Here is a 22,851-nt window from a genome sequence, read left to right as displayed (position 1 = left end):
TTTTAATTCATATTTCATTAATTTATACACGGCATGATACAAATTTAATCGACCAAGACAGTCTCTTTGTGTGTTATGCATGACAATATATATACAACCCTGTTTTCAACAAAATATGTGTCTGTCCTATTTAGCCTATTTGATTCGCCCAATACGTTTTGCACAAAACGGAATTGCCGTCTGGATTATGTTCGCTGGCAAGATTTTTTCAGAGGGAAAGGAAACATATGTACATTTTGGTTAAATGATGGGACAGTGTGTGCCTTCTCATTCTCATTTCTCAAACCTTCAAACCTTAACGTAACCTTAAAAACATGAACTATGCTTTTGTTGCCAGGGGCGGATATTGTGAATATGTGATAATATTATTGAGAATGGTTGTCAAATTATAATCAATTTTCTATTTCAAAAACAAAACAAAACCTTGGAATATCGCAAAAAAAAACATTTTTTACGCTTGGTAGACGTGTAAAAGTTGGTGTATCGAAGTTTGTGACTTTAGCATCACTTAAGCTGTGAAGAGACAGTGGCAGCTGACGGAAACATCCAATCTGTGGACAGATAAGGACACTGTAAGGTTCCATTGCATTCCCTTCTTCTGCAATGGTTCAATGAGACCCGGCTAAAGAATTAGCACCACCAACAATGAACAAACTCCTAATGTACACGTAACGGTGGTGGATGGAAGCGCATATTCATTTGCACCATCTAGCCATGGTGAAGGTGTCACGTATCACCTGTGACAGAAATACACTCATCTGGCATTGGAAAAAGGAAGTGCGATTGGATCAAGTGCAGTGGACCCTGACACGATCACTGCCCGCGGCATCTTGACCACCCAGACCAGAGCAGCCCGGACCAAGCAAGACTGCTGTGCCCACATCTCGCAGATGACGGAACACAATGTATGTTGTATTTTTTTTAATGACGCCTAACTATATTATCAACACTATCTTGTTGCTGCTGTTTACATTCCCCCAGACACAAATTCAAAAAAAGCACTACAGAATTATTACTTTCTCGGTGTATACATGTATAGGCAAATATGCATGTAAATAACTGTATAATTTGTTTTATTTATTTATTCTATTTTATTCTATTCTACATTTATATATTTGCATATATGTTAATGTGTGTGTGTGGCATGATGGGGCTGCAACTTACATTTAATTGTAATGTAAAAGTAACCATGTGTTGTGAAACGACAAATAAATGACCTCGATTCCTTGAAATGATTTTCTTCTGCTGGCTTTCTGGAAAGTCCGTGAAAATTTGGCCCACATTCGGATGGAAACCCGGCAAGTGTTTGAACCTCTCTCTCTCTCTCAAGCGCTCCGTTTTTCATTCCTGACTGTCCAAAGTGTACAATTTGTACAATTTGTTGCGTCGTTACTACAAACACATGCAAGGGACTTCTTGGAAAGAGAATCAGGGAAGCAGCGTGACGCAGCCAGGAGGAGGCTATGACGGCAGGATTTTAGACCTGGCTTTTGACTGTGGCCATTTGGAACAGGTACAAACACCTTTTCCTTTAAATGTGGCCGGACAACCACGTCGATATTTTAGAATCAATGAACACTACAGTACATGTTAGAAAGAGCTGTCAATTCCTCTGACATAATTCTGCTTTGATTTATGCATCAATATGATGTCTTATGGTAGTAGACCTCTTTTGTATAACATGGTGTAAGTGCTCTTTTTCATTCCTGGAACTTTCCGCAATGAACACAGTCGACACAGACAATTTATAAGTTCTTCAAACCCAGCATGACGTATTGCTATCGGCCTTTAAATCCCATATCAGTCAGTTCCCTTCCTGTCCAGCTACCTCTATCCTCCCCTCTTTCATCTCTCCCTCCATTAGTACGTGTTGATTGATCAACAGAGGCCAAGCTAGCAGGGTTCCACCTATGCTGTGCTGCGGTCTACACGGGCAACCAACTATTGCCTGACTGGAAGAAAGTGTGTGTGTGTGTGTGTGTGTGTGTGTGTGGTGATGAGAGAGTGAGAGCGATGGGGAGAGCAAAGCAGTGTAGAAAGAGAGAGGAACAGTGAATTGGCCTGCTGTGTTAAAAGAGAGGCCAGTAGGCTTTCTCACGCGGCTTTTCTACATGCGTCACGTCTTCGTGCAGAACCTGAAACACACTGTATTCACGATCCGAACATCACTGCAGAGAGAATAAACAAACCCAGCAAACCCTCTCGGCGCCGCCCGCCGTGGATTAGTCTAACGATCACACGCTTGGATAAAATCGTTGAGAATGTGTTTTCAGTGGAAAGGCGCCTCTGCTTGTGAGAGAAGAAAAGAAGATGCAACCAGCCAAGTCGCAGTTTACATCCATGTCTGTCTAGACTCATAATATATTTGGCTTAATGGAAGTTATCCCTACATTGATAATACATCATTATGTATAATTCCAGTGAATGTACATTATTGAATTGATTGATGCAGGATTTATCATAGATGTGTTGGCTAAACAGGCGCACATGTACTTGATCACTGTGTAAAGATGGAGAGTATAGCCAGATGGAGGAAAGCCCGGACTCCGCTAGTTCATTCTTAAGTTACAGGTTGTTTTTTTTTTAGCTATTTTGAGGTCACAATGAGTCAAAAGTGTCACCTATTGAAGACCTCCATAGAGCTTGCATGTTTATGCTAAACGCACTGTTCTCTACGAAACGCTGGGGGGGGCATGCAAAAGAAAACATTCTGTGACTAAGCAAGAAGTCAACGAGTGTCACCGCAAAAAAATCGCCATAAACCAACGCGGCTGCATGTGCGGACCGTATCTCCCCCTTTGAATAATGGAAGAACTTCGGGGAATAGTCCCAGAAATAAGTGACAAGCAAAAAAATAAATACTGGCTACCAGTAGTAGCAGCAAGTCATAAAACACTGGGGTCTATTTCATCCGACCCCATTGATTTCTTTTCATTTATAGCGAGTAGTGCATTTAACACCTTGTGTTCTGTGAATTTCCTAAAAGAGAAGAGTGCTCCAGTTGGGGGGTTGCGAGCCCTCTACTGTGCGACGCATTCACTAACCACAGTAGCATGGTTAGAGTTCTAAAAAAAATATGTCCTGCCGCCATGACATGATGATTAAGAATCATCCCTCATTTCTTGTTTGTCAGAAATAGGACCGTCATTAGAATAGACAGGTGACACGTGGCAGGACTGGATTGAATTGACTCCCCTGTTTTCCAGAATGTTGCAGGATTACATTCACTATCAGTTAATGAAGTAATATAATACACAGATTTTGCTTTCAGACAGACATTTCTCAGCTGTATGAAATATCGCCAGTCAGTGACTCTGTTTCCGTGGCTTGTTGCCATTTATTAAATCATTAGGAAACCAGGGGTTTCCATCTGTCTTTCTCTGTGCTAAGTCAGGGTCAGAGATGTACGCACCAGCATTGGTCACTTGAGTGTAGCAATTTTTAAAAATCCTTTCGGTTAAAAAAAAAACGGGGATGGAGCTTTAATCGTTTCTTCAACCATAAAGCAGGTCTGTTTTGTTAAAGAAGACCTTATTGTACGTGGAGTGACGTTCAACACTTCCAACTATAAAAGGTAACGGTTACCTAGCAGCCAGTCAGTAACACAGTGACATTTAGGGATAATGTCAAGGGGAAGAGGTAAAAGCCAAAAAAAACCCATAGCAGTCTCTTCCTCATCCTCATCGCCATCAAAAAAAAAAGTTCGCTCACTGTGTCAACAACATTCAAAAGCTCTGCTATGTACTTTATTCCTAAAATGCAGCCCCATTTTTACTTGAAATGAGAAAAGAACATTCATTTATCATTCGAGTACTTATCAACGTAGAGTCCCACTTCAACGTGGAACGCAACGATAAATATTGTTGAAATGCTATTGAATTTATTTGATTTGAGAGTCAAATACACGACGACTAACCTACTTCGATATATGTGGCACAGAATCATATAAGATAAGCAGGATGTTCAGGACCTTTGAGGAAATCTTCTATAACTGGACCCCTTTGACGATTCATTGAATACCCTTGCTATTTAGCTAACATGGGTATATATATATATATATATATATATATATATATATATTGATCAGAGGGAGCAGGCTACACGTTACTCACTAAAAGAGGAGACATTTTCGCATTTACTTTGGCAGAGGAAGTAGTAGATGCGTTGCCGACGTGATAGGTTGTCTTTTCTTTGTGATCTTTCTGGATGCTATTTCACTTACTGTATTTAGTGTAATCATTCGGAATCTTTTTAAACTTCTTAAAGCTGTTTCTAGATATACTGTCAAAAAAAAAAAACTCAGTTGTTTGAAGTTCAGTTATTTCCATTTGATGCCAGAAAAAAAAAAAAAGAAAAGCAACACAGCACACTGCTAAAGCACTCCGACTGTGACTGAGCTGCTTTGCCAGGCGGTACTACACACTTACACTCCCCCAGTCTCTCTCTCTCTCTCTCTCTCTCTGCACACACACTGATTAGTGAATACGCAGACAAACATGGGCTTCCAAAACACATCCACAAGTGCACATCCTCACAATGCATGCACAAGCAAGCAGATCAACTGAAACCTCTCCCTTCACACACCAGCCTTATCTTAAGTTGTTCAGCAATGCTCACCAGGTGTGTGTGTGTGTGTGTGTGTGTGTGTGTAAAGGTGTGGACAAGCCTCTGCACACAAATCAAGTGTGTGTCTCCTCTCCTCCCTCATTCTCTCCTCCTCCTTGTGTACTTTTTGTTTTCCTCGTCCTGTTCATCTCATTTTGTACTTGATTACATAGTAGATCAAGTACAAACACTGAAAGCGATTTCACGGTTACGCGCAAGCAAAGTTGAGTTCATTGAGATTTTTAGAAAGACAATGCAACCAAACAGAAAAGTCAAATTCTATGCTTGACAATGGAAAGAATGTTTGAATAATGAACCATATTTGTCGACTTTTGTCGGCCGACAAGAATCATCCCTCGTAATTTCATACAGCTATATGAACGTCGACGAGGATCGACGGAAAAAAATTGGAACTTGTGAGGTACCATAAAAAAACGGAACTTAAAACTCTTTCTGAATAAAAAGAAACGGAACGATCGGATCTGATCTACTCTAGGAGGGAACTGCTGTGCAACAGTTAATCCAATTAATGATCATCATCACACCTTTAGACACATAACGGTATCCATAGTGGGAGCTACAAACACAAGCAGTTTTGACCTCAGTCGCCTCGGTCTGGTCCTTTTGTCTCATACCGTTTAACCGTAGTTGTCTTTGATTCTTTTGACTGGCAGTGGCAGCTCGTACGTGATCAAATTTCAATTTGGAGCCAATACTTCCATTCTGGCAGCCTACTGCTCTGAGGTGATTGGTGTTTGCCTCCAGTGTTTTGCCTCCAGCCAACACCGTGAGATAATCATGACATCTGCACTAAAAAGGTCAATAGCAGCTGTGAAATAAGTTACTGGAGCACAGTAAAAAAACAAAAACAAAAAGCATGTATAAAAAGTGCCAATCTCTTGTTTTGCTGTGAATACAATTTTGTTTCACACACTTCGTGGGCGTGGCCAGGGCTTCATTTGTTGCCGGATCCAGCCAGAAAATGATCTGGAACCTATGTTGTGTGACTATTTTAACCAAGTAGTCATAGCTTCCCAAATTTGAGTTAAAAACAAATAAAAAGGTGTAACCACATATCTTGTATTACCATTGTCTCCTGTAATAACGTTTAATTGGTTAGGAGGATAATGAGTAGTGTGATGCCGTGGGCATAATACTCTATATACTGCTCATGTGCTCGTCACATGGCATTGATTGCGATGGCTGTCTTATAGTCTGACAACAATCCCTTGTGGGGGATCTGATTTACAAACAAAACGCCGGACATGCCTTCCAGCTGCGCCACTGCCGTTTGAATATGGGACATTCAGTAAATAGAAAAGTAGACGGTCTTCCCTGTCAAAACATGAAAACACAGAAGCAAGAAAGGAGACACAGAAGAGGGTCTCACTGAAGAGAAGTCACTGCGCAGGCATGTTATTTTCAAATCCAACACTTCGTCCCATCCACATCATTAGTGAAGCTACAAGACGAACTACAAAGGAAAACACAGCAGGAGTGTTTGATGGTCGCTCTCTAATACACACACACACACACACACACACAGACAAGAGCATTCTATGTCCATATAGTGTGTTTAGAAAAAAAAGGACAAACACACATTGAGCGCTGGAGACTGTCCCTTCAAGACACAAAATCACACCCACAGAGACCAGTACGCATATAGACAGAAAAATCACAAATCACACCTGCATTTTAAATGTGCACACACACACACACACACACACACACACACACACACACTCAGTGAATCGGGTGACAAGGTGTTGAAAGCCCAAGAGTACTGCAGGCAGAGAGGGATGAATAGCAATGTGATGGATGGGGTGACAGATAGAGGACAGCAAGGGAGGGAGGGAGGGAGCGAGGAGGAGGAGGAGGCGGAGGCGGAGGGAGGGAGGGGGGGGGGTTTATAAAGTCAAAGTGCCTTTAAAGCTGCAAAATGCATTTTTTATTTTTAAATATTGATTATATGAACCAGTTCTTGAAAGATAGGGATGTTCGAGTGGAACTTCATCTCTTTTCAATTAGCTTTTTAAACACGGAGTTTGGAGTTTGGTTTACATTCATGTGGAAATGCATGCAAGCACGTTCAGACCAGTCAGTTACACCGGCCCACCAGTGCACCCACAGCCTTAATGCAAGTTTTTTCTGTTACCATTAACGTTGTCATTGCTATTATTAGTCACAATTCTATTATTATCATTATTATTATTATTATTGTTATCATCGTTGCTGTTGCTGTCTGTCTTGTCCGGTGTCCGGTCAAAGCAGATGACCGCTCCCACCCAGAGTCTGGTTCTGGTTCTGGACCTGAGAACTGCCTGAGAATGACTTTTGTTGTGATTTGGCGCTACGTAAATGAAAGTTTTCACTCTAATTTTGTTTCAATTAGTTTTGTACTTCATACTCTTATTTGACAACCTTATTTTAAATTTTCGGATGTCACCTTCAGATAACGAGGAGTTCTTGTGCTTGTTGTTGTTGATAATAATAATAATAATAATAATAATAACAACAATATCTAAAATTCTTCAAGTCACAGACAAAGACAGTGGTGGGACGCTTGTGGTGGCAGTTCCAATTCCAGTGCTGCTTCTTTTCAATTTTTAAAACGGTGTTTTCTAAATCCCAAACCAGCACGCCGCAAAATCAATTGGAATTATTAAGTGGAATCATGTTTTTTTTTCGGCAGTTTGTGGCGAGAAAAAGGCAGAGAGAGAGAGAGAGAGACTTCGGATTACAAATTCATCGAAAGAAAGGGAGTAAAAAGACGACAATACACTACATGACAAAAACAAGCAAGCAGAGAGAGAGAGGAGAGATGACAGATGAAGGTCTGAAATTACTGCGTGTCAGATGAGTGAGCAAAATTTGTACATGCATGTGAGAGAGAGAGAGAGAGAGAGGTATGTATGCATTAATTTGAGCTTGTTCACATTTCAGTAGAAAATGAAACTTATAAACTTTGAATCCAAATATTAGTTTAAGGTAAATTATTATGTTACATCATCTTGCGGTGTGGACATTTCGTGTGCATATGATGACAGCTGCAGCGTGTCCAGCGCAGGATATGGTGTTGGCATGTTATGGCACCTACCATTTTGGAGGTCCAGGATGTGGTGTTTATCCAGCGTCCATCCTCCCACGTTGGAAGCATCCAGCTCGTAGCCTTGCAAAATGGCTGTTCTCTTCTCCCACAGGATGAGGTCCAGGCAGGACTCGTATTCAAACCCCACCGACACTGTTAAGACACACACACAGGGGCAAGGCCAGTTATTCAGCTCTTTCTTTTTGGTTTGCTTTGAACGCGCGCTGACCGGTCAAAATGGGAACGTTCGTGTGATTCAAAACCAAAGCAAACAGGCAACAGGTTTAAAAAGACGGTGAACCACAGAGTTAACCTCCATCTGTCTGCTTTTATTACATCCACTGGCTCCCGTTGCTGGTTCACCAAGGGCCTTCACCCTTTGGTCCAACGCACACACACACACACACACACGCTTCGACTTTCTTCTTTGCACTGACAAACTACTTGTCAGGCCTGTCTGCCTGTCTCCGTGAGGTACAACACTGTAAGCTAAAGGGTGGGACACACACACACTGCTAAGCTCTGCTATCCACAGTGTGTGCACTGGCAGCCACAACAGCTGTGTGTATATTACATTTAGAAGAAACAAAGATCTTTGCGGGGAAGAGAGAAGGAAAGGTGGGTAAAAAAAATGGTCAAACTAATGGGTGGGGATGGAGGTCTGGGGTGAGGAAGGAGAAAAAAAAAAAGAGAATTACTACAGTAATGTGTATTTACTAGGTACAGTAATTCTGGGTTGAATTATGGGAACAATGCCATCATAGGTGCATTGGTTACCTATTATTAACTGGGTAATATGAAACTATATCCCAATAGCGCGCTGATATAAGAAGATAACTTAAAGCCTGCAAATATATATATGTTTTTTTTTGGCCAGAGTGAGCCAAAACCACAAAGTTGCAGGAAACTCGTTATGAAGCGCCATAAAGGGGAGAGGAGCCGCAGATCCAGGCGATCATCCTCTGTATTTGATAGTGTCATGATAAAAATATCAATTATAGCTGCTTTTAGGTTTGGATTGGACTCAACCTGAATGAATCTATTTGTTAAAGTTGAAACAATATGGGTCTCTGCTGATTACAATCCTGATATCTGCCTGAATATTTATTTCTTTGTGTCTTTATCTGTCATATACTCACATCAATACTTAGACGGCATGATTATTTGTCAGTGTCACCTGGTGCGTTGCCATAATCACTAAAGGTTTGTTTTGAGTTAACCCGACGTAGCGCTTGCCTTGTTCGGCTTTTCACTGCCAAGGGCCGCAGACAGCAGATAAGCTTCAGTGCCTCCCCTGACATAGATCGTCTATCCCGCTGTATCTGGTCCTAATCACTGTCTGGGCCTCTATGACCATTCATTCACGCTGCAGTTTATTCTACATTATATTGTCTCATAGTTACTTAGCGACTACTCAGAAAGCTTTAAGTCTTTAAGCCAGAAAACCCCATCAGTGTTCAGAGAACGTAGAGAGAGTTTTTTGGCAAGAAAAAGAAAAGGACTACTTTTTTGTTAACTAGCCTACACTCTCCTTTGTTTTGCAGAAGAGGACATGTGTTTTTGTCGAAACAGAAGGCATTCTATGATAAACGTTCAAATGGAACTCGTGTGTTTGAGTTTTTGACATTGGAAGTCGAGTACATGATATGCTTAGCACACTGCTGTGAACACTGTTGCTAGGCAAATGTCAACACGGTGACTAGGCCTGCACAATTAATTGAATATAATATGCTCCGTTCACAGAAAGCTCCGCTAATAGAATCCCTCGAAACGGATCATCATTCGTTGTTCGTACATATTAAGTATTTCAGATTCAGGGCAAGTGATGTCAAGCAAGGAGAAATCGCATGCAAAGCAACACAACTAACTCAACCAACTGAAGTTGTGAGGCATGTCACGGCAAAAAAGTTTTGGTACAATGGAGCGTTGCAGAGATGACGTATTTATGTAGACAAACCCGGAAGTTAGCATCGCCCTGGTTCCCTCGATAAAAAGCCGATGGGATTTCTTTCATGGGGTTTTGGATTATTGCAGAAAATAAGCTCTGCGGCAAAACAAAAGTTTATGATGCTCACGCGTTTATGATCAGCGAGATAATCGCTGGAAAATGGAATCGCCAGAAGTGAAAAGCTAACGTTAGGCTATAAAGGAACTACACCACGGTCGCATGACTTCAACGTCACCACCACTGAGCTTCACTTTTAAGAGACTATAGATAGATATAGATATACAGACAGATAGATAAAGAGTATAAACACAACGAGGCTGTAAAGGCGGACTGGTGAGTAGATGACTTTCCGTGTTCGGCGTGAAGACGTTTAATGTCCGCGACAACCTCTGTAGCCTCATTTAGCTGCTTGTTAGCAACCGCCTTTTTTAAAGACATGTAAAAGCTTCAAACTTCACGAGTGGGGGGGTATCTGCTGACGCATTTTATGTCATAGAACAAAACGTGTAAATCTCTTAAGCTTGTGTTAACCACAGACCTTATTTCAGGCGTCTAACTAAAAACCCACTGACTTCCAGACGAGGGAACCGGAAGTGTCAAAACGCTCAATTTCCGGGTTTTAGAACTCATTCCTGCAGCACTCCATTCTATTTATATTCTGCTTCCAGGAGATGCACTGTGCATAATTATTTTGATGCAAAGATTTGTACATTAGCAGAAATGTAGCACAACAGGGAAGTGAAAGCAGTGCTCTGTTTATTTGAATGCGAAAGTGCAAAACAAATATTTTAACCCCTAAAATCAATGAAATAATCGTGATAAATAATCGTGATCTCAATTTTGATCAAAATAACTGTGATTATCATTTTGGCCATAATAGCGCAGCCCTAACGGTAACTATGAAATGTTTCGACTCGTCGACAAAAACTGTAAATGAGCTCAAAGCCATAATGAGGAATGGGAAAAGAGCCGATAGGGTGAGCACCTCTACGTTTGTGTCTCAGCTCGGATTTTAACAGTTGCCTGGCATGCACTCCAAATATTCTTGTGGTTACGCTACCTTATTATAACTTATGAACACCAATTTCAGAAGTGTTACAAAACAGGGCAGTAAATCGTCTTTATGTTCAAGCCCATTAAGCTTGGCTACCATAAGTAATAACTCACCGAGGAGTATGTGTGCCGGACCTGTCCCTCATAAAAGGTGTCAGAGGGGTTAGCATGCCCATTATGCCCGAGCCATTTCCCTGTCCAAGCCTTTCTGCAAAACCCATTTGAACTTAGCTGCAGCATTGGGTATGTCAGCACGACATGAAACACCCCCCCCCCTCCACAGTAACTGTGCGGTAATATTGTCAAACTTTGATAAGTCAGTGCAGGCCGAGAGCTATTTTGTGACGTGCAATCGAACTGTTGTATACATTCTATCATACACACTTGTACGTGTATTAATATGATTATTTCCAATGATGTTCATTCATGTCATATTGTATGAATTGACTAAATCATTAAAAGGATCCAGAAATTCAAGCTGTCAATAAAACAATATTACCTTCAATTACAGAAATCACAGAACTGCAAGATTTTTGATGTGCTTGCTTTCAATATGTACACGTGGACACGCGGCTGCGATGTGAGCAGCATCGATCCTACGCTCGCCTGCAGACCTTTTGTGTTCCTCGAGGGCTAAAAAGTACATCCACGAGGAGGCAGCTCAGGGCCGACGCTGCATTAACTTCCTGGAGACATTTTGCACGGTGTTAACATAGCGTCAACACTTACGAGGATACTGCGACAAGCAGAAAAGAAGAAAAAAACTTTCAGTTTCTCATCAAAGCATTCTGAGCGTGCTGTCAACTTTACTTCACATACTCGACATACTGTATTGCCCCCACTGGTTCCTGTGCTTCATTGCATCTTGCAGACATGCAGCCTTAATTTCAGATAACACGCACAAGCCAACGCTCCAAAGGAACGCGGCTACGCTGGTGGTTGAAAGCAAGTTGATCAGAGGCGTAAGGATTCAAACCAGCAGCTGTGCAGTCGAGCAACAGCCTTCCACAGTACAGCTGCATCTTGATCAGTATTTATGAAGGGAAGAGTGATACTACTTCGCTGTTTTCCGCCATATTATTCTTGGAAGTTAAATGGTAAATGGTCTCACTTATACAGCGCTTTACAGCTGAGTCTCATTCACACATTCGCACACCGACGGCGACCGAGCTGCCATGCAAGGTGCTGGTCTCCATCGGGAGCAACTTAGGGTTCAGCGTCTTGCTCAAGGACATGACCGGGGGGAGCCCGGGGACTGAAACCATTGCATTTCCATTCTGTGTTGTAAAAGGAAAGCTGGTGTGTCTTTTGTGCGCATTTAATTATTAGCAGCAAACTCACCAACTGCCTCAGATAGTCCATAGACGCGTTGGCCATAGGCATCCGTCTTGTCCCAGATGAAGGTGTAGGATAGGTTTGGTTGGGCAGGGAACCATTTCTGGAAAAGGCGACCCACGACCGCCACCATCAGGTGAACCTGGAGATGCAGCACCAGACAGACACGAAGGTCACTTAATGGTAGTTCAAAGTTGTGGTTCCACTGATATGGGGCACTGGGTCATTCTGTACTGATGTTCGGTCACATCATAGCGGCTTTGAGGAAATCTAAATGATATTAAATCATATTACACATCTCACCTTCATCAGGTTGAAAGGTATTGATGACTGTGTCATGGCGACTTTGAGAACAGGCTTATATCCTGCAGCTCTGGAGCTCAGGTAGATCAGGTTTAGATCACTGCCGGGTATCGAGGTTTCTTCCTGTAAAACCTTCAGAGGGACATGATGACACAGAAAACACATCAGCACCTAACACTATTTCACCGTCCTGATCGGTTAATCTGAAACATCTACATTTACAGGGAACGGACACACATCTTCACATGGCCGCGAGCAGTGTCTGCAGTGAGAATGCTTTGAAAGCGAGAAAAACAAGCCATCGCTGGCACACCATGGCTTCTTTCTGACTCAATGCTGTGAAATGTATGTGGTAGAGATGGGTGATCATACTAGCTTAATTTTATCTGTGCACAAAAGTATACGGGCCAGAACAAATGTCAATAAAAAGTCGTGAGTTATGCGATATAAATAAATGTACACCAAAAAGGCTCCAGTGCACCATTGGTGGCACCATATTGCCTCGGAGCATCATCAAGTCCTGCGTTTCGAGCTCTAAGTCCTGGTTTGTTTGTGTTAACTTTTCCCCAGGTGCATTTCAGATCTGGTGAATAAATGCCCGATAGTTCTGTGAATGCGTAAGGGCTTGCCCGCCTTAACGTCAGCCCCGCGACGGGCTACACTACGCAATTTCACCGGCAAGTTCTTCCTGCCTGGTTGAAGGTTTGCCTACTCTACGGAGGTCTGGCTGGAGTAAAAAGTTAAAATAAGACAAAAAGACATTTTCTCCCATACTCGGCTCGGGATAAAAAGTCTATCGTTTTAGATCATTTCAAGTCTGCACAAAAGGGCCAGAAGTTAAGAAGACAAGGAAGACCTTTGCTGAAGAGGCGGACACTAAGAAAAAGGATACGGGGAAGAAATATTTAAGAATAATGAAAAAAAAAAAAAAAACAGGTCCTCAGGGGAATGATCCATTTGGACTGTTCCAGTGTTATATTTTTCAACTGCACTATTGCCTTTTCATTAGCCAGGCATTTAGTGTTCATTACAGATCCATTACATCCCCTTTAAGACTGCCCTCTCCACTGCCCTCCTCTCTAATGGACTCAGCTCCACCAAAAGCTAAGTAGCAGCTTTTCCATTCGCTTCCTTTTGATCTGCACTCAAGACACACACACACACACGCACACACACACACACACACACACACACACACACACACACACACACACACACACGCGCGCACGCGCGTCACACCCATTTGATCGCGCACTCTTTCCCTTTATTGCAGATGGAGAGGAACATACACAGACGCTTGTTAAATAAAAAATAATTACGGAGCGCTGGTTCAGGGTTGTAAAAGTAAAACAAAAAAAAAAAAAACCCACACACACACGCATGGCGTTCTCTCATCAGTTTCATTTCCTCCGTGGACTGGTAACACGCAATGTGACGGTGAAGAACACAGACACACACACACTGACACACACTCCTGCTTCTCTCTGTATTCCACTCTCAATCTTTCTCGCATGCACACAAGCTAATATTACCTCTGTCTTCCCCTCCGCCTTTCCCTTTCTCTTACACATAACATACACACATCACACAAAGATAACACGGCCTAATGTGTATGAAATTACAACATTCCTCCATGATGAGCCTCAGTTGCCTGCCAACAGAAACATGTTATTAGGCTTATAGGCAATCAGTGGCAGGACACAGGGGTGAGGCTAGGTATGTGTGCATGTGTGTGTGTGTGTGTGTGTGTGTGCGCATATACCACTGGTTTCCTATAAAAACAACCACTACAGAGCCACAGTTCCTCAGCTGTGGTAACTACAGTGCCAAGAAACAGTAAGTGAACCACTTGGATTTTCTTGCATTTTTGCATAATTTTCTTAAAAAAAAGAAAAAAGTCTGATATTCTTCAAAAGTCCCAATAATGCTACATCTGCCTGAAATAGTAACATTAACAACTGTGCATGTTTTGGCAGCATGTATTCAATGAATTGCTTGAACATTTAAAGTCAGGTTGGGAAAAGAGTAAATAAATACTAGTTAAACCTCATTTTTATATATTTTTTAAGTTGTTTTTTTTTTATATTTCAGGAATGTCTTTCATGAATGGCTCTCTTCAGTGCGTGTCACAGAATCTCAATTGATTTAGAGGACACGATTGACCCTAACCAACGGCCTGAAACATTACTTTTCTTGTGTCTCACGCCATTTTGTAGTGTGTTCAGGGGCATTTTCGTGCTACATCTCCCAATTTCTATTAATCAGACGACTGAAAGCTACCCTGAAACTTTATGGATTCATTGCATGTAGGTAATTCCAGAGGTTTCATGTTCTTTTTTTTCTTGGAACTGATGATGTTCAACTGATGCTGATAACACTAACAACAAAAGGAATTATTTCCCTTTTCACTGGCACTTCAGAACGTTTCTCAGAAATGTTCTTTGGACAGGGAGAACGGCACCCTCTGCTTGTTAAAAAAAAAAAATGCGTTAAGCACTTTACTTCCATAATTTGACATCATTGGCATTTTTTTTATCATTATACCAATTGTGGCTGTCATCTTATTATCAGATAGTGTGAGAGTATGACTCATTCTTATCAGATTTTATCATTTACCTTCAACGTCCAGGAATAACTTGGTGTTCATGTCAAAAGATTGCGAAAATCGTATTTAAAATCCAGATGAAAACTGTATTCATAAAATGAGGGCTGCAAGTGATGATTATTTTCTTGATTAATAGATTTGTCTATATAATGTCAGAAAACGGTTTCCCCAGAGCCCAAGTTGACATTTTCAGCCATCCAAAATCCAAAGATATTCAGTATACAATGATATAATAACTGAGAAAGCAGAAAATACTTGCATTTAAATATTTGCGGATTCATTTTCTTTAAATCAACTCATAATTTCGGCTCTATAAAAATACAATTAGCAGTTTAATTTACTTTGATTGATTTTACACTTTGCTCATTTGCGTCTTATCCCTATTTTTGTCTTCATTTTCTGTCGTTTTTAGTTTACTGCGAATTACAGAGAAAGAAAGAAAGCTGAAAACGATGAGCGCATACTATATACTGTTGGTGGTAAATTAATACTAGATACTGGAGTGCTACATACGCTTCTGGCTGAGCTAAGCTGGCATTTAGATGGTGTCAGAATTGTGTTCTACTGAGAAGAATGCTGTTTTTGACTGGGAGGCACCCTAGGCGATTTTTTCTTCCTCTCTTTATTTGCAAGCTTTTAGCAGAGTCACTACATGTAGCAATGACTCAATTTCCATGTGAGCTGGAACGTATGATCCAGTGTTACAGTTTTACAGTTTGTTTACAATACAGTTTTTATGAAAAAAAAAAATGCTGTTTTGAATTAGTTTTTTCGTCTGTATGTCCATAGGTTTTCAACTCAGGGCAAATACAGTATTTGTGTATATATATATATATATATATATATATATATATATACACATACATATATAAATGGCTAAAGAAGAGTGCCAGTGCAGAAATATTAGAACCATGTTGATGGGACATTCTGAGCCTTTGTAACATCAAACAATATATTGACAGTGCAAAAAGTTAATATTCATGTAAAATCATATTTGTTCGCATTTTGGCGGCTTGACACAATTAAAAGTATGCTGAATTAACTACTAGCAGTTACAGTTTTACAAAAAAAAAAATGTGATTATTCTCAGGCAAATTATAAGGAGGAGCAGATTCATGAACATTTATTTGCGTTTTGTTATTTATTACGTTACTTATTTGCATTTATTGAGTTGTGACTAGAGAGAGGGCATGGCAAGGGGTTAATAATGGATGTTTCTCTGATACCTTCTGGTGACTTTAAATTCCCAAGACAAAATGATTCGTTGACCCCACCGGCAGAAATTGGTCTAGTTGCTAAAAGGCCTCCTCTGTGGTATTTATTACCTGAGTTTCAGGTATGATGGGGCCATCCTCGGGTGAACCTCTGTAAAAAGAAGACAGGGGAGAAGCGACGATGACGGGACTGGGTCTGATGAAGCCGCTCAGGTCACAGCTGGGAATGTCGTTCTCCTCCTGAAACAGTCGGACCATAATGTGTTAGTCTTTTCATTCGCTGACGCATCAATTCATTGACTGTGAAGCAAGGAGTTAGTCAGTTGCTTAGTCGGTCAGCAAGTCAGTGTCATGTCAGATAGTCATGAGAAACAAATCAAGTCACCGCGCTCACCTTCTTCATGACGAGTGTGTCCATCACGTAGAATACGTTCCATGGCACCCACACAGTTCTGTACTGAGTCAGGAACGGCGCTCGCTCAAAACTCAACGTCAGGGATGCCCCGCCGTTGGCCAGGAGATCGAACCTGCAGCGCGTCAACGACAGAGCCAAAAAAATGTACAGCTGTGAATACAATCAAACCACATTAGACGGTTTGCTCGATTAAAACTTTCCTGACTGAGTTGTGTGAAGGGGATTTGTCCTCAAGAGCTGTAGTCAATTTTATTTATATAGCTCAATATCACAAGTGAGTGTGTGTGCATATCATTTCATATCCATATGTCCCTGAGTGTGTGTGAGAAGAAAGAAAAGCACACACTCACACCTCTGTTTTGCTATGCTGGCTTTTCATCAAGTGTTTTATGGGTTTTATGCAAGTTGTTAATATATACTGTATACCTTCTGCACTTTCAAGTTTCTTGATGTTTTCTGGAGCGTTGGGTTCATTTTACCTACATGTGCCATATGTTGTTATTTTCAGGAAAAGTTAAGCTCCTCAGAATAATGTCATCAGCTGGCATGTCGTTGGGAACATACATGTTCCAGGACAGGTTTCATGAGAAAAGTTTGAACACAGTTTGCAATGTTGAGTTTCCAGCCTGCAGAAGAGGAGAGTTTCCGTGGATGTTTTTCCTTTCTTTCTCATGGGATGAAGATATTTTGAGATTTTGTCACCTTGGTTCCCATCGTGCTTTGGTGTAGCAAACAAGGGAGTATAATGTTGCCATTGCCAGTCTTTCAAGCTAACTGTGGGCAGAGCCGGGCCCGAACTCCCAGGGGCCCTCGGCAAAACTCTGCTAAGGGGTCCTTCTGCCTGACCCGTGAACCATGTAAACCATTTCCCATTGCCAACGCAGTCACACCTGACACCCCAGTGCTCCCATTGCAATCCTCCGTCCTTTAAAACCATTTGCTCCATCTGTCGGCCTAAGAATAAGTCGACCTATACAAAATCAGAATGAGGTATAAACAAACTATATTCACAGAACAGAATATTTTCTATAGAATCTCAAGATAAGTGAATATTAACATTAAAAAAAGCTTGTGGTGTTTTTCTTCTGTCTTGCTCTCTTTTCGTGACAAAAGGGATAGTTCCGCCTCATTCTCTCATCAAAGCTGTAAACATTGACAGCCGCTTTGACATGAGGGGAAGGCCGGGAGGGCCCTTGCGTAATTTGCGGGGGCCCTCAGCAACTTGCGTACAGTGAGCGTTAATGGCCGACTCCGGCTGTGGGCTACACCTAAACCCTTATTTTATCCCGTGTGTTTTTGGACAATCAATGATCACCGGATTATTAATTTTATTATTATAACAAAACATCTACATTTGGTGATTATGAGGAAAGATCTTAAATTATTAGGAGTGTCTTTTTATTTCTCTGTTTTTTAAGCGGATCTACGGATGTTTGTTTTGTTTTTTTGGAAAGAATAAGGGTGCGCCGATTCCAGTCGTCTGTGCATTACACTGACAAAGGTCCAGAATACCTTACTCAGGCAGCGTCTTTACTTCATCCGTGGAACCGGAGGAAGGGGAGAAATCAGACACTGACTGACCTGACAAAAACAGTGAACTACAGCAGTTTGTCATTTCATATTTCAGTTAATGCCTGGTACAGATGTGCAATCAGGACTCTGTGAGGTTCTGTATATTTTGTCTAAAACGGTGTAGGGTCCTGCAAGCCCTGGATACATGGTCTCTATGTTCCAGTTCTACATCATCAGGTGCCCTGTTAGTCTTTGGTAGCTCTATGTTCCATCGATTCCATTCAAGGTTCATTCAGTGAATTGAGAAGGCATAATGTCATATTTATATGTCATCAGTACATAGAAACCAGAATGATTGTGTATAAATATGAATAAATACACACATGCCATCCTTGCGCGTTACAGTGTATCCATGTTCGGGATAGTGGACAAACGTCACGTTGACTCCAATCAGAGGTGTTCCGTCGGCCGTCAGCACCTGACCTCGAATTATCGACACCAAGCTGGAGAAAGAGAAATGGAGATGGTAGAGAGAGTTTTAAAAAAAAAAAAATTATGAAATCTGCAGTATGCAACATTTACCAAAGAAATGACCTTATATTTTGCTCTGATTCGTTGAGCAAATTGAACCATCGAGGATAGAAAATACCCCCTGGTGCCTTTGACCTGAGTCCCTGTGGTTGGGCAAAACCAGTACTAGAAAACTAGTACTTGGGCCAGACATACAGTAACACACTCACACCCTCACACACACATACAGAGACACCTTAGCCTTTCTTCTCATCACTATTACTCCTTGTGAGGGGAATTGCAGAGTGCAGTGAGGCGTCACTTGAAACAACAACTGTGATGGTAACTGCTGAGCTGCGGGAGTGGGAGCGCTGCAATGGGACGCTGATGTTACAACAGCACTCGTAGCATGCCTGCACATCCTCATCACACTCATTTGCATGGTTTTTACACCGCAGGACGGCTTTCAGGAGCCAGATTCAAGTGAACTTGACGATGCTGTCCATTGCAATTACTCTTTTCTTCCTTTCCTTATTATCACATATATATATATATATATATATACATACATATATATATATATACATATACATATACTGACACAGTTCTCCGTAATTCCCAACCACCCTTCCTTGCTTGGGTTGTCTTAAAGGAAATAGGAAGGAAATATTTGTTGCTTTGATAATGGTAACTCAAAGACCTGTACAACAAACGTCATGGTTCATTAGGTTTGACAATAACTTATTTATTTTTGCGTTTAGCTTGAACCATTAGATCACCTACTGGAGACAGTGCTGACGTCAGTTCTGGTTGTCTGAGCAGAACAGCTTTAAAGGGGACCTATTATGAGCGAGTCATGCAGTTTATGGCACAAAAACAACTTCACTTGTTGACCTCTTGATAAGAGATCAGTCATTCCAGTTGTTTTTTGTTTTTTTTTGGATTTGCATCTGGATATGTATACATACTCCTGCAAAATTAGGCATGGAAATTGCATTGCATTGCAACTGTGTGCATTACACTATTCGCCATTGCGTTTGTGTTTGTCTCCCTCTGCAAGCGAGATGCGTGTATACGTTTGTCACTGTTAACTTCAGCGGAAATCAACAAGTCTTCGAGTGTAATCTGTAGAAAGTGCCACTTATGAACACCCTTCAACCGCTCACACGCAAACCCTCACACACACACACACACACACACACACATAAACAACACACTGTTTGGAGGTCTAATAAAACATTTTTAATATAAGGTTGCCATTCTATTATGGAAATACAGAACATTTTATTACAGGGTTGTGGCCCTCTGCTCTTATGAAACATTCAGGTTAGCGGAAAAAAAAAAGAAAATTGACAAAAGCTAAAAAAAATGTTTTTTAAATGGCTGAACAGAATTTCTTCCCTGTCAGTAGCTCTGCCTCTCGCTCTCTATATTTTGCAGTCTGCCACCCTCTCTTTCTCTCTTATCATATTTAATGAATGTTGTGTCTGAAGCAGGTGTGGGCAGAAATGGCTTTTGGCAGGGAAAAATGCCAAACTTTAAACCTGCATGGTGATCTCTGTCCCGCTCCTACTGTTTTCTGTTAGATTCATCCAGGCAGAAAGCCAACCTGCTCCTATTATGGCAAATAAAAACAGGGTATGCTCTGATCTGCAGGCAGAAGCAATCAGTCAAGAAATCACAGGAAGTCATTTTCCCCCTTCTTTCAAGAACTGTGCAGAAGTCCTGGTTAGGCAAGGTGCCCCCCCCCCCTCCCTGTATGTGGGAAACTTTCCATACAGCACAAAACAGATATCTGAAACTGCTAAAAACCTGTTTCATCCCTCATACTTTATACTAAGGAGGATACGTGGATTTGTTAACAACCTGTTTGACCACTCATGTTGCTTCCCTACTAGTCTCGCATAGCCAGACCTGCTGTCTCCACGCTTCGGAGAAAGGTCTGGCTCAACCCATTATCATTCCGGGATGGGGGGGGGGGGCACTCTGGCTTGTTTCGTATTTCTTTAAACCAATCACAATTGTGAGGAGGAGAATTCCGACTGAAATAGCCGGCCAATGGCAGACTTATCCCAACAGCCTACATCCGGAAAGTCAGACTACTTCCCTACTGATGTATGCCCCCCCCCCCCCAAAAAAAACAAACAAAAAAAAAAACACTGACTCGATTACCTTTTATTGAACGGACTGTCTCCAGTGATGACATGAGTGGATTCAGGACCAACTAAGAAGTGAATGCGCTGGTAGAAAGACCTGGCAGCCTAAGGAAAATAAAAGGAAATAAACAGACAGACAGATGCTTCTTCCTGACACCTGTCTTTGGTATATTTTTGCTTGTTATGTTCTTATTTTGACTTCCTTTCTGATTGGAGCCCCTTACCTGCTGAGGAGCCAATGCCGACGGAGACTGGCTGAGCACTTCCCCCGGGTCAGGTGACCCTTTGCAGTATAATTGGTTCTGACAGGAGGGCTGCAGACAGCAGTCTGGATCCATACAGTCAGCCAAGCCGTCTGAAACACACACACACACACACACACACACACACACACACTTATTATATTCAGAAACCTGAGGAGGAAGGATTGGGACCTGAAATGGAAGGATGTCAAATGGATGATGGAAAAGGTACAAGTGGGTGAAGGGGGTGGGGGGGATGAAAATGGCATAAGGATGGATGGATGGATGGAGGGATGGAGGGATGAGGAGGCAACTGAGGGATTAAGAAGCAATGAGGGATGAAGGGATTAAGGATAATCAACAATGCAGGCATAAAGTGAGGACAGAGGAATGCAGCAGTAATAAAGATGGAGGAATGAAAAAGAGATAAAGATGGAAGATGAAGGATGGGGAGGATGGCCACGTACACCATCCAGAATTGGGGGGGGGGGTGTTGGAGCACAAGAGAGATGCTGAGTTTTCTAAATAAATCAAACATGGACGGGCTTCCGAGATGCGAATGAATAAGTAAAAGCACAGATGGGCAGAATGTAATGAAAAGAAACAGAAGAATAAACATAAGTATGGACTGAAAAAAAAGAATGAAAAGACTGTTGCATTGTAATCTGAATTTTTCTGATAAAGGGAAAAGTAAAAATGGACGAATGCAGGAAAAATTGGAGCGATGTAGTAGAATTAGTATGTGAGCGGGGGCCGCTGCCAAGACGAATAAAGTTAGAGTTAAGGGGGAAGAAGGATGGAAGGGGTGCAACGATGAGACGCAGGGATGGAATGAAGGGAAAGGAGGGATTAGGGAGGGATAAGTGAAGGACAGGGAGTAAGAGAGGAATGGAGACAGATGGAGATACGGGAAGGATAGAAGGAGGTATGTAAGATAATAAAATACTGGCTGCCATTCGTCTCTATTAGTTTTTATGAAAGCCAGTTGTACATCTGGTGAACAGGCATTCCCCCCCTACACACACACACACACACAAGTTTCCATCACTTCAGAGGACATTACATTGACTAACCTAACCACCGCTTGCCTAACCCTGCCCTCCACCTCATTGCACTTTTAACTGCGCCTCCATTTGGTGTTCACCCCTAAGATTTAATGATTTTACGTCATGAGGCCTTGCGTTTTGTCCCCACAATGTGACTGTATAAACAGACTTATGTCCCCACAACTTGAGTAAAACATGTTCACTCACGCACACACACACACACACACACACACACACACACACAAAGTTCGCCCCTCCTTCTTGTCTTTCTTCTCCACCTTTCCAACTATCAACTAACAACTAACTCTAACCAAACCTAGTCCTGGGTTTACGGTTTGGCACCGGAGCGCTATTTGTAGGGTGAAACTGCTGACAGACGATAGTTTTGTGCTGTTAATGTTCATTTTTCAATTGCAAATTCAATATTTCTCCCAAAAATTTACGCTACGAGTTGTATTTATGTTTCTTGTGTGAAACTTTGCCGTTTCAGAGCTTCACTTTTCACTACGGCTTCTATTCAAAAGACTGTGCCAGTGCCTTCTGTACACTGCGGCTCATTCACTACGCATGAAAGACCCGATGCCTACTGGTGCTCAGTAGCCTCTCCACTCCACTGCCACGTCAAGGTTGACGTTACATGTGCTGCACTGCTTTGGCAGCTGAGGAGCTGCAGTTTGTTCGTACTCTGAGTTAACACCCACTGCGGGTACGCTACGCATAAATGGGCGGCTCTCAGCAGGCAGCGGCAGAAGAGCAAGTTCATCATTTAGATTCATGCGTTTCATTCCTTTTCGATATCAATGGCAGATCACAAATTTA

General features: G+C 41.8%; 1 protein-coding gene across 7 annotated transcripts in view; it reads right to left on the bottom strand.

Moving 5' to 3' along the window:
- The window catches only part of tenm3 (teneurin transmembrane protein 3), a 203,523-nt gene that overhangs the window by 40,963 nt on the left and 139,709 nt on the right, over nt 1–22,851 (bottom strand). For all 7 annotated transcript variants that reach the window (XM_070913106.1, XM_070913115.1, XM_070913124.1 and 4 more), the window contains 8 exons: nt 20,969–21,099; nt 20,761–20,849; nt 18,462–18,581; nt 16,546–16,678; nt 16,263–16,391; nt 12,333–12,464; nt 12,036–12,171; nt 7,703–7,846 (listed from right to left, as the gene is read on the bottom strand). In XM_070913106.1, the coding sequence (XP_070769207.1) occupies nt 7,703–7,846; nt 12,036–12,171; nt 12,333–12,464; nt 16,263–16,391; nt 16,546–16,678; nt 18,462–18,581; nt 20,761–20,849; nt 20,969–21,099 (1,014 nt within the window). The remainder of the gene's footprint in view (nt 1–7,702; nt 7,847–12,035; nt 12,172–12,332; nt 12,465–16,262; nt 16,392–16,545; nt 16,679–18,461; nt 18,582–20,760; nt 20,850–20,968; nt 21,100–22,851) is intronic.

This window comes from Enoplosus armatus, chromosome 2 (genome assembly GCF_043641665.1).
Source record: "Enoplosus armatus isolate fEnoArm2 chromosome 2, fEnoArm2.hap1, whole genome shotgun sequence".
Taxonomy (NCBI): Eukaryota; Metazoa; Chordata; class Actinopteri; order Centrarchiformes; family Enoplosidae; genus Enoplosus; species Enoplosus armatus.
The sequence above is the reverse complement of the archived record's forward strand: the minus strand, read 5'-3'. Positions and strand labels throughout refer to the sequence as shown.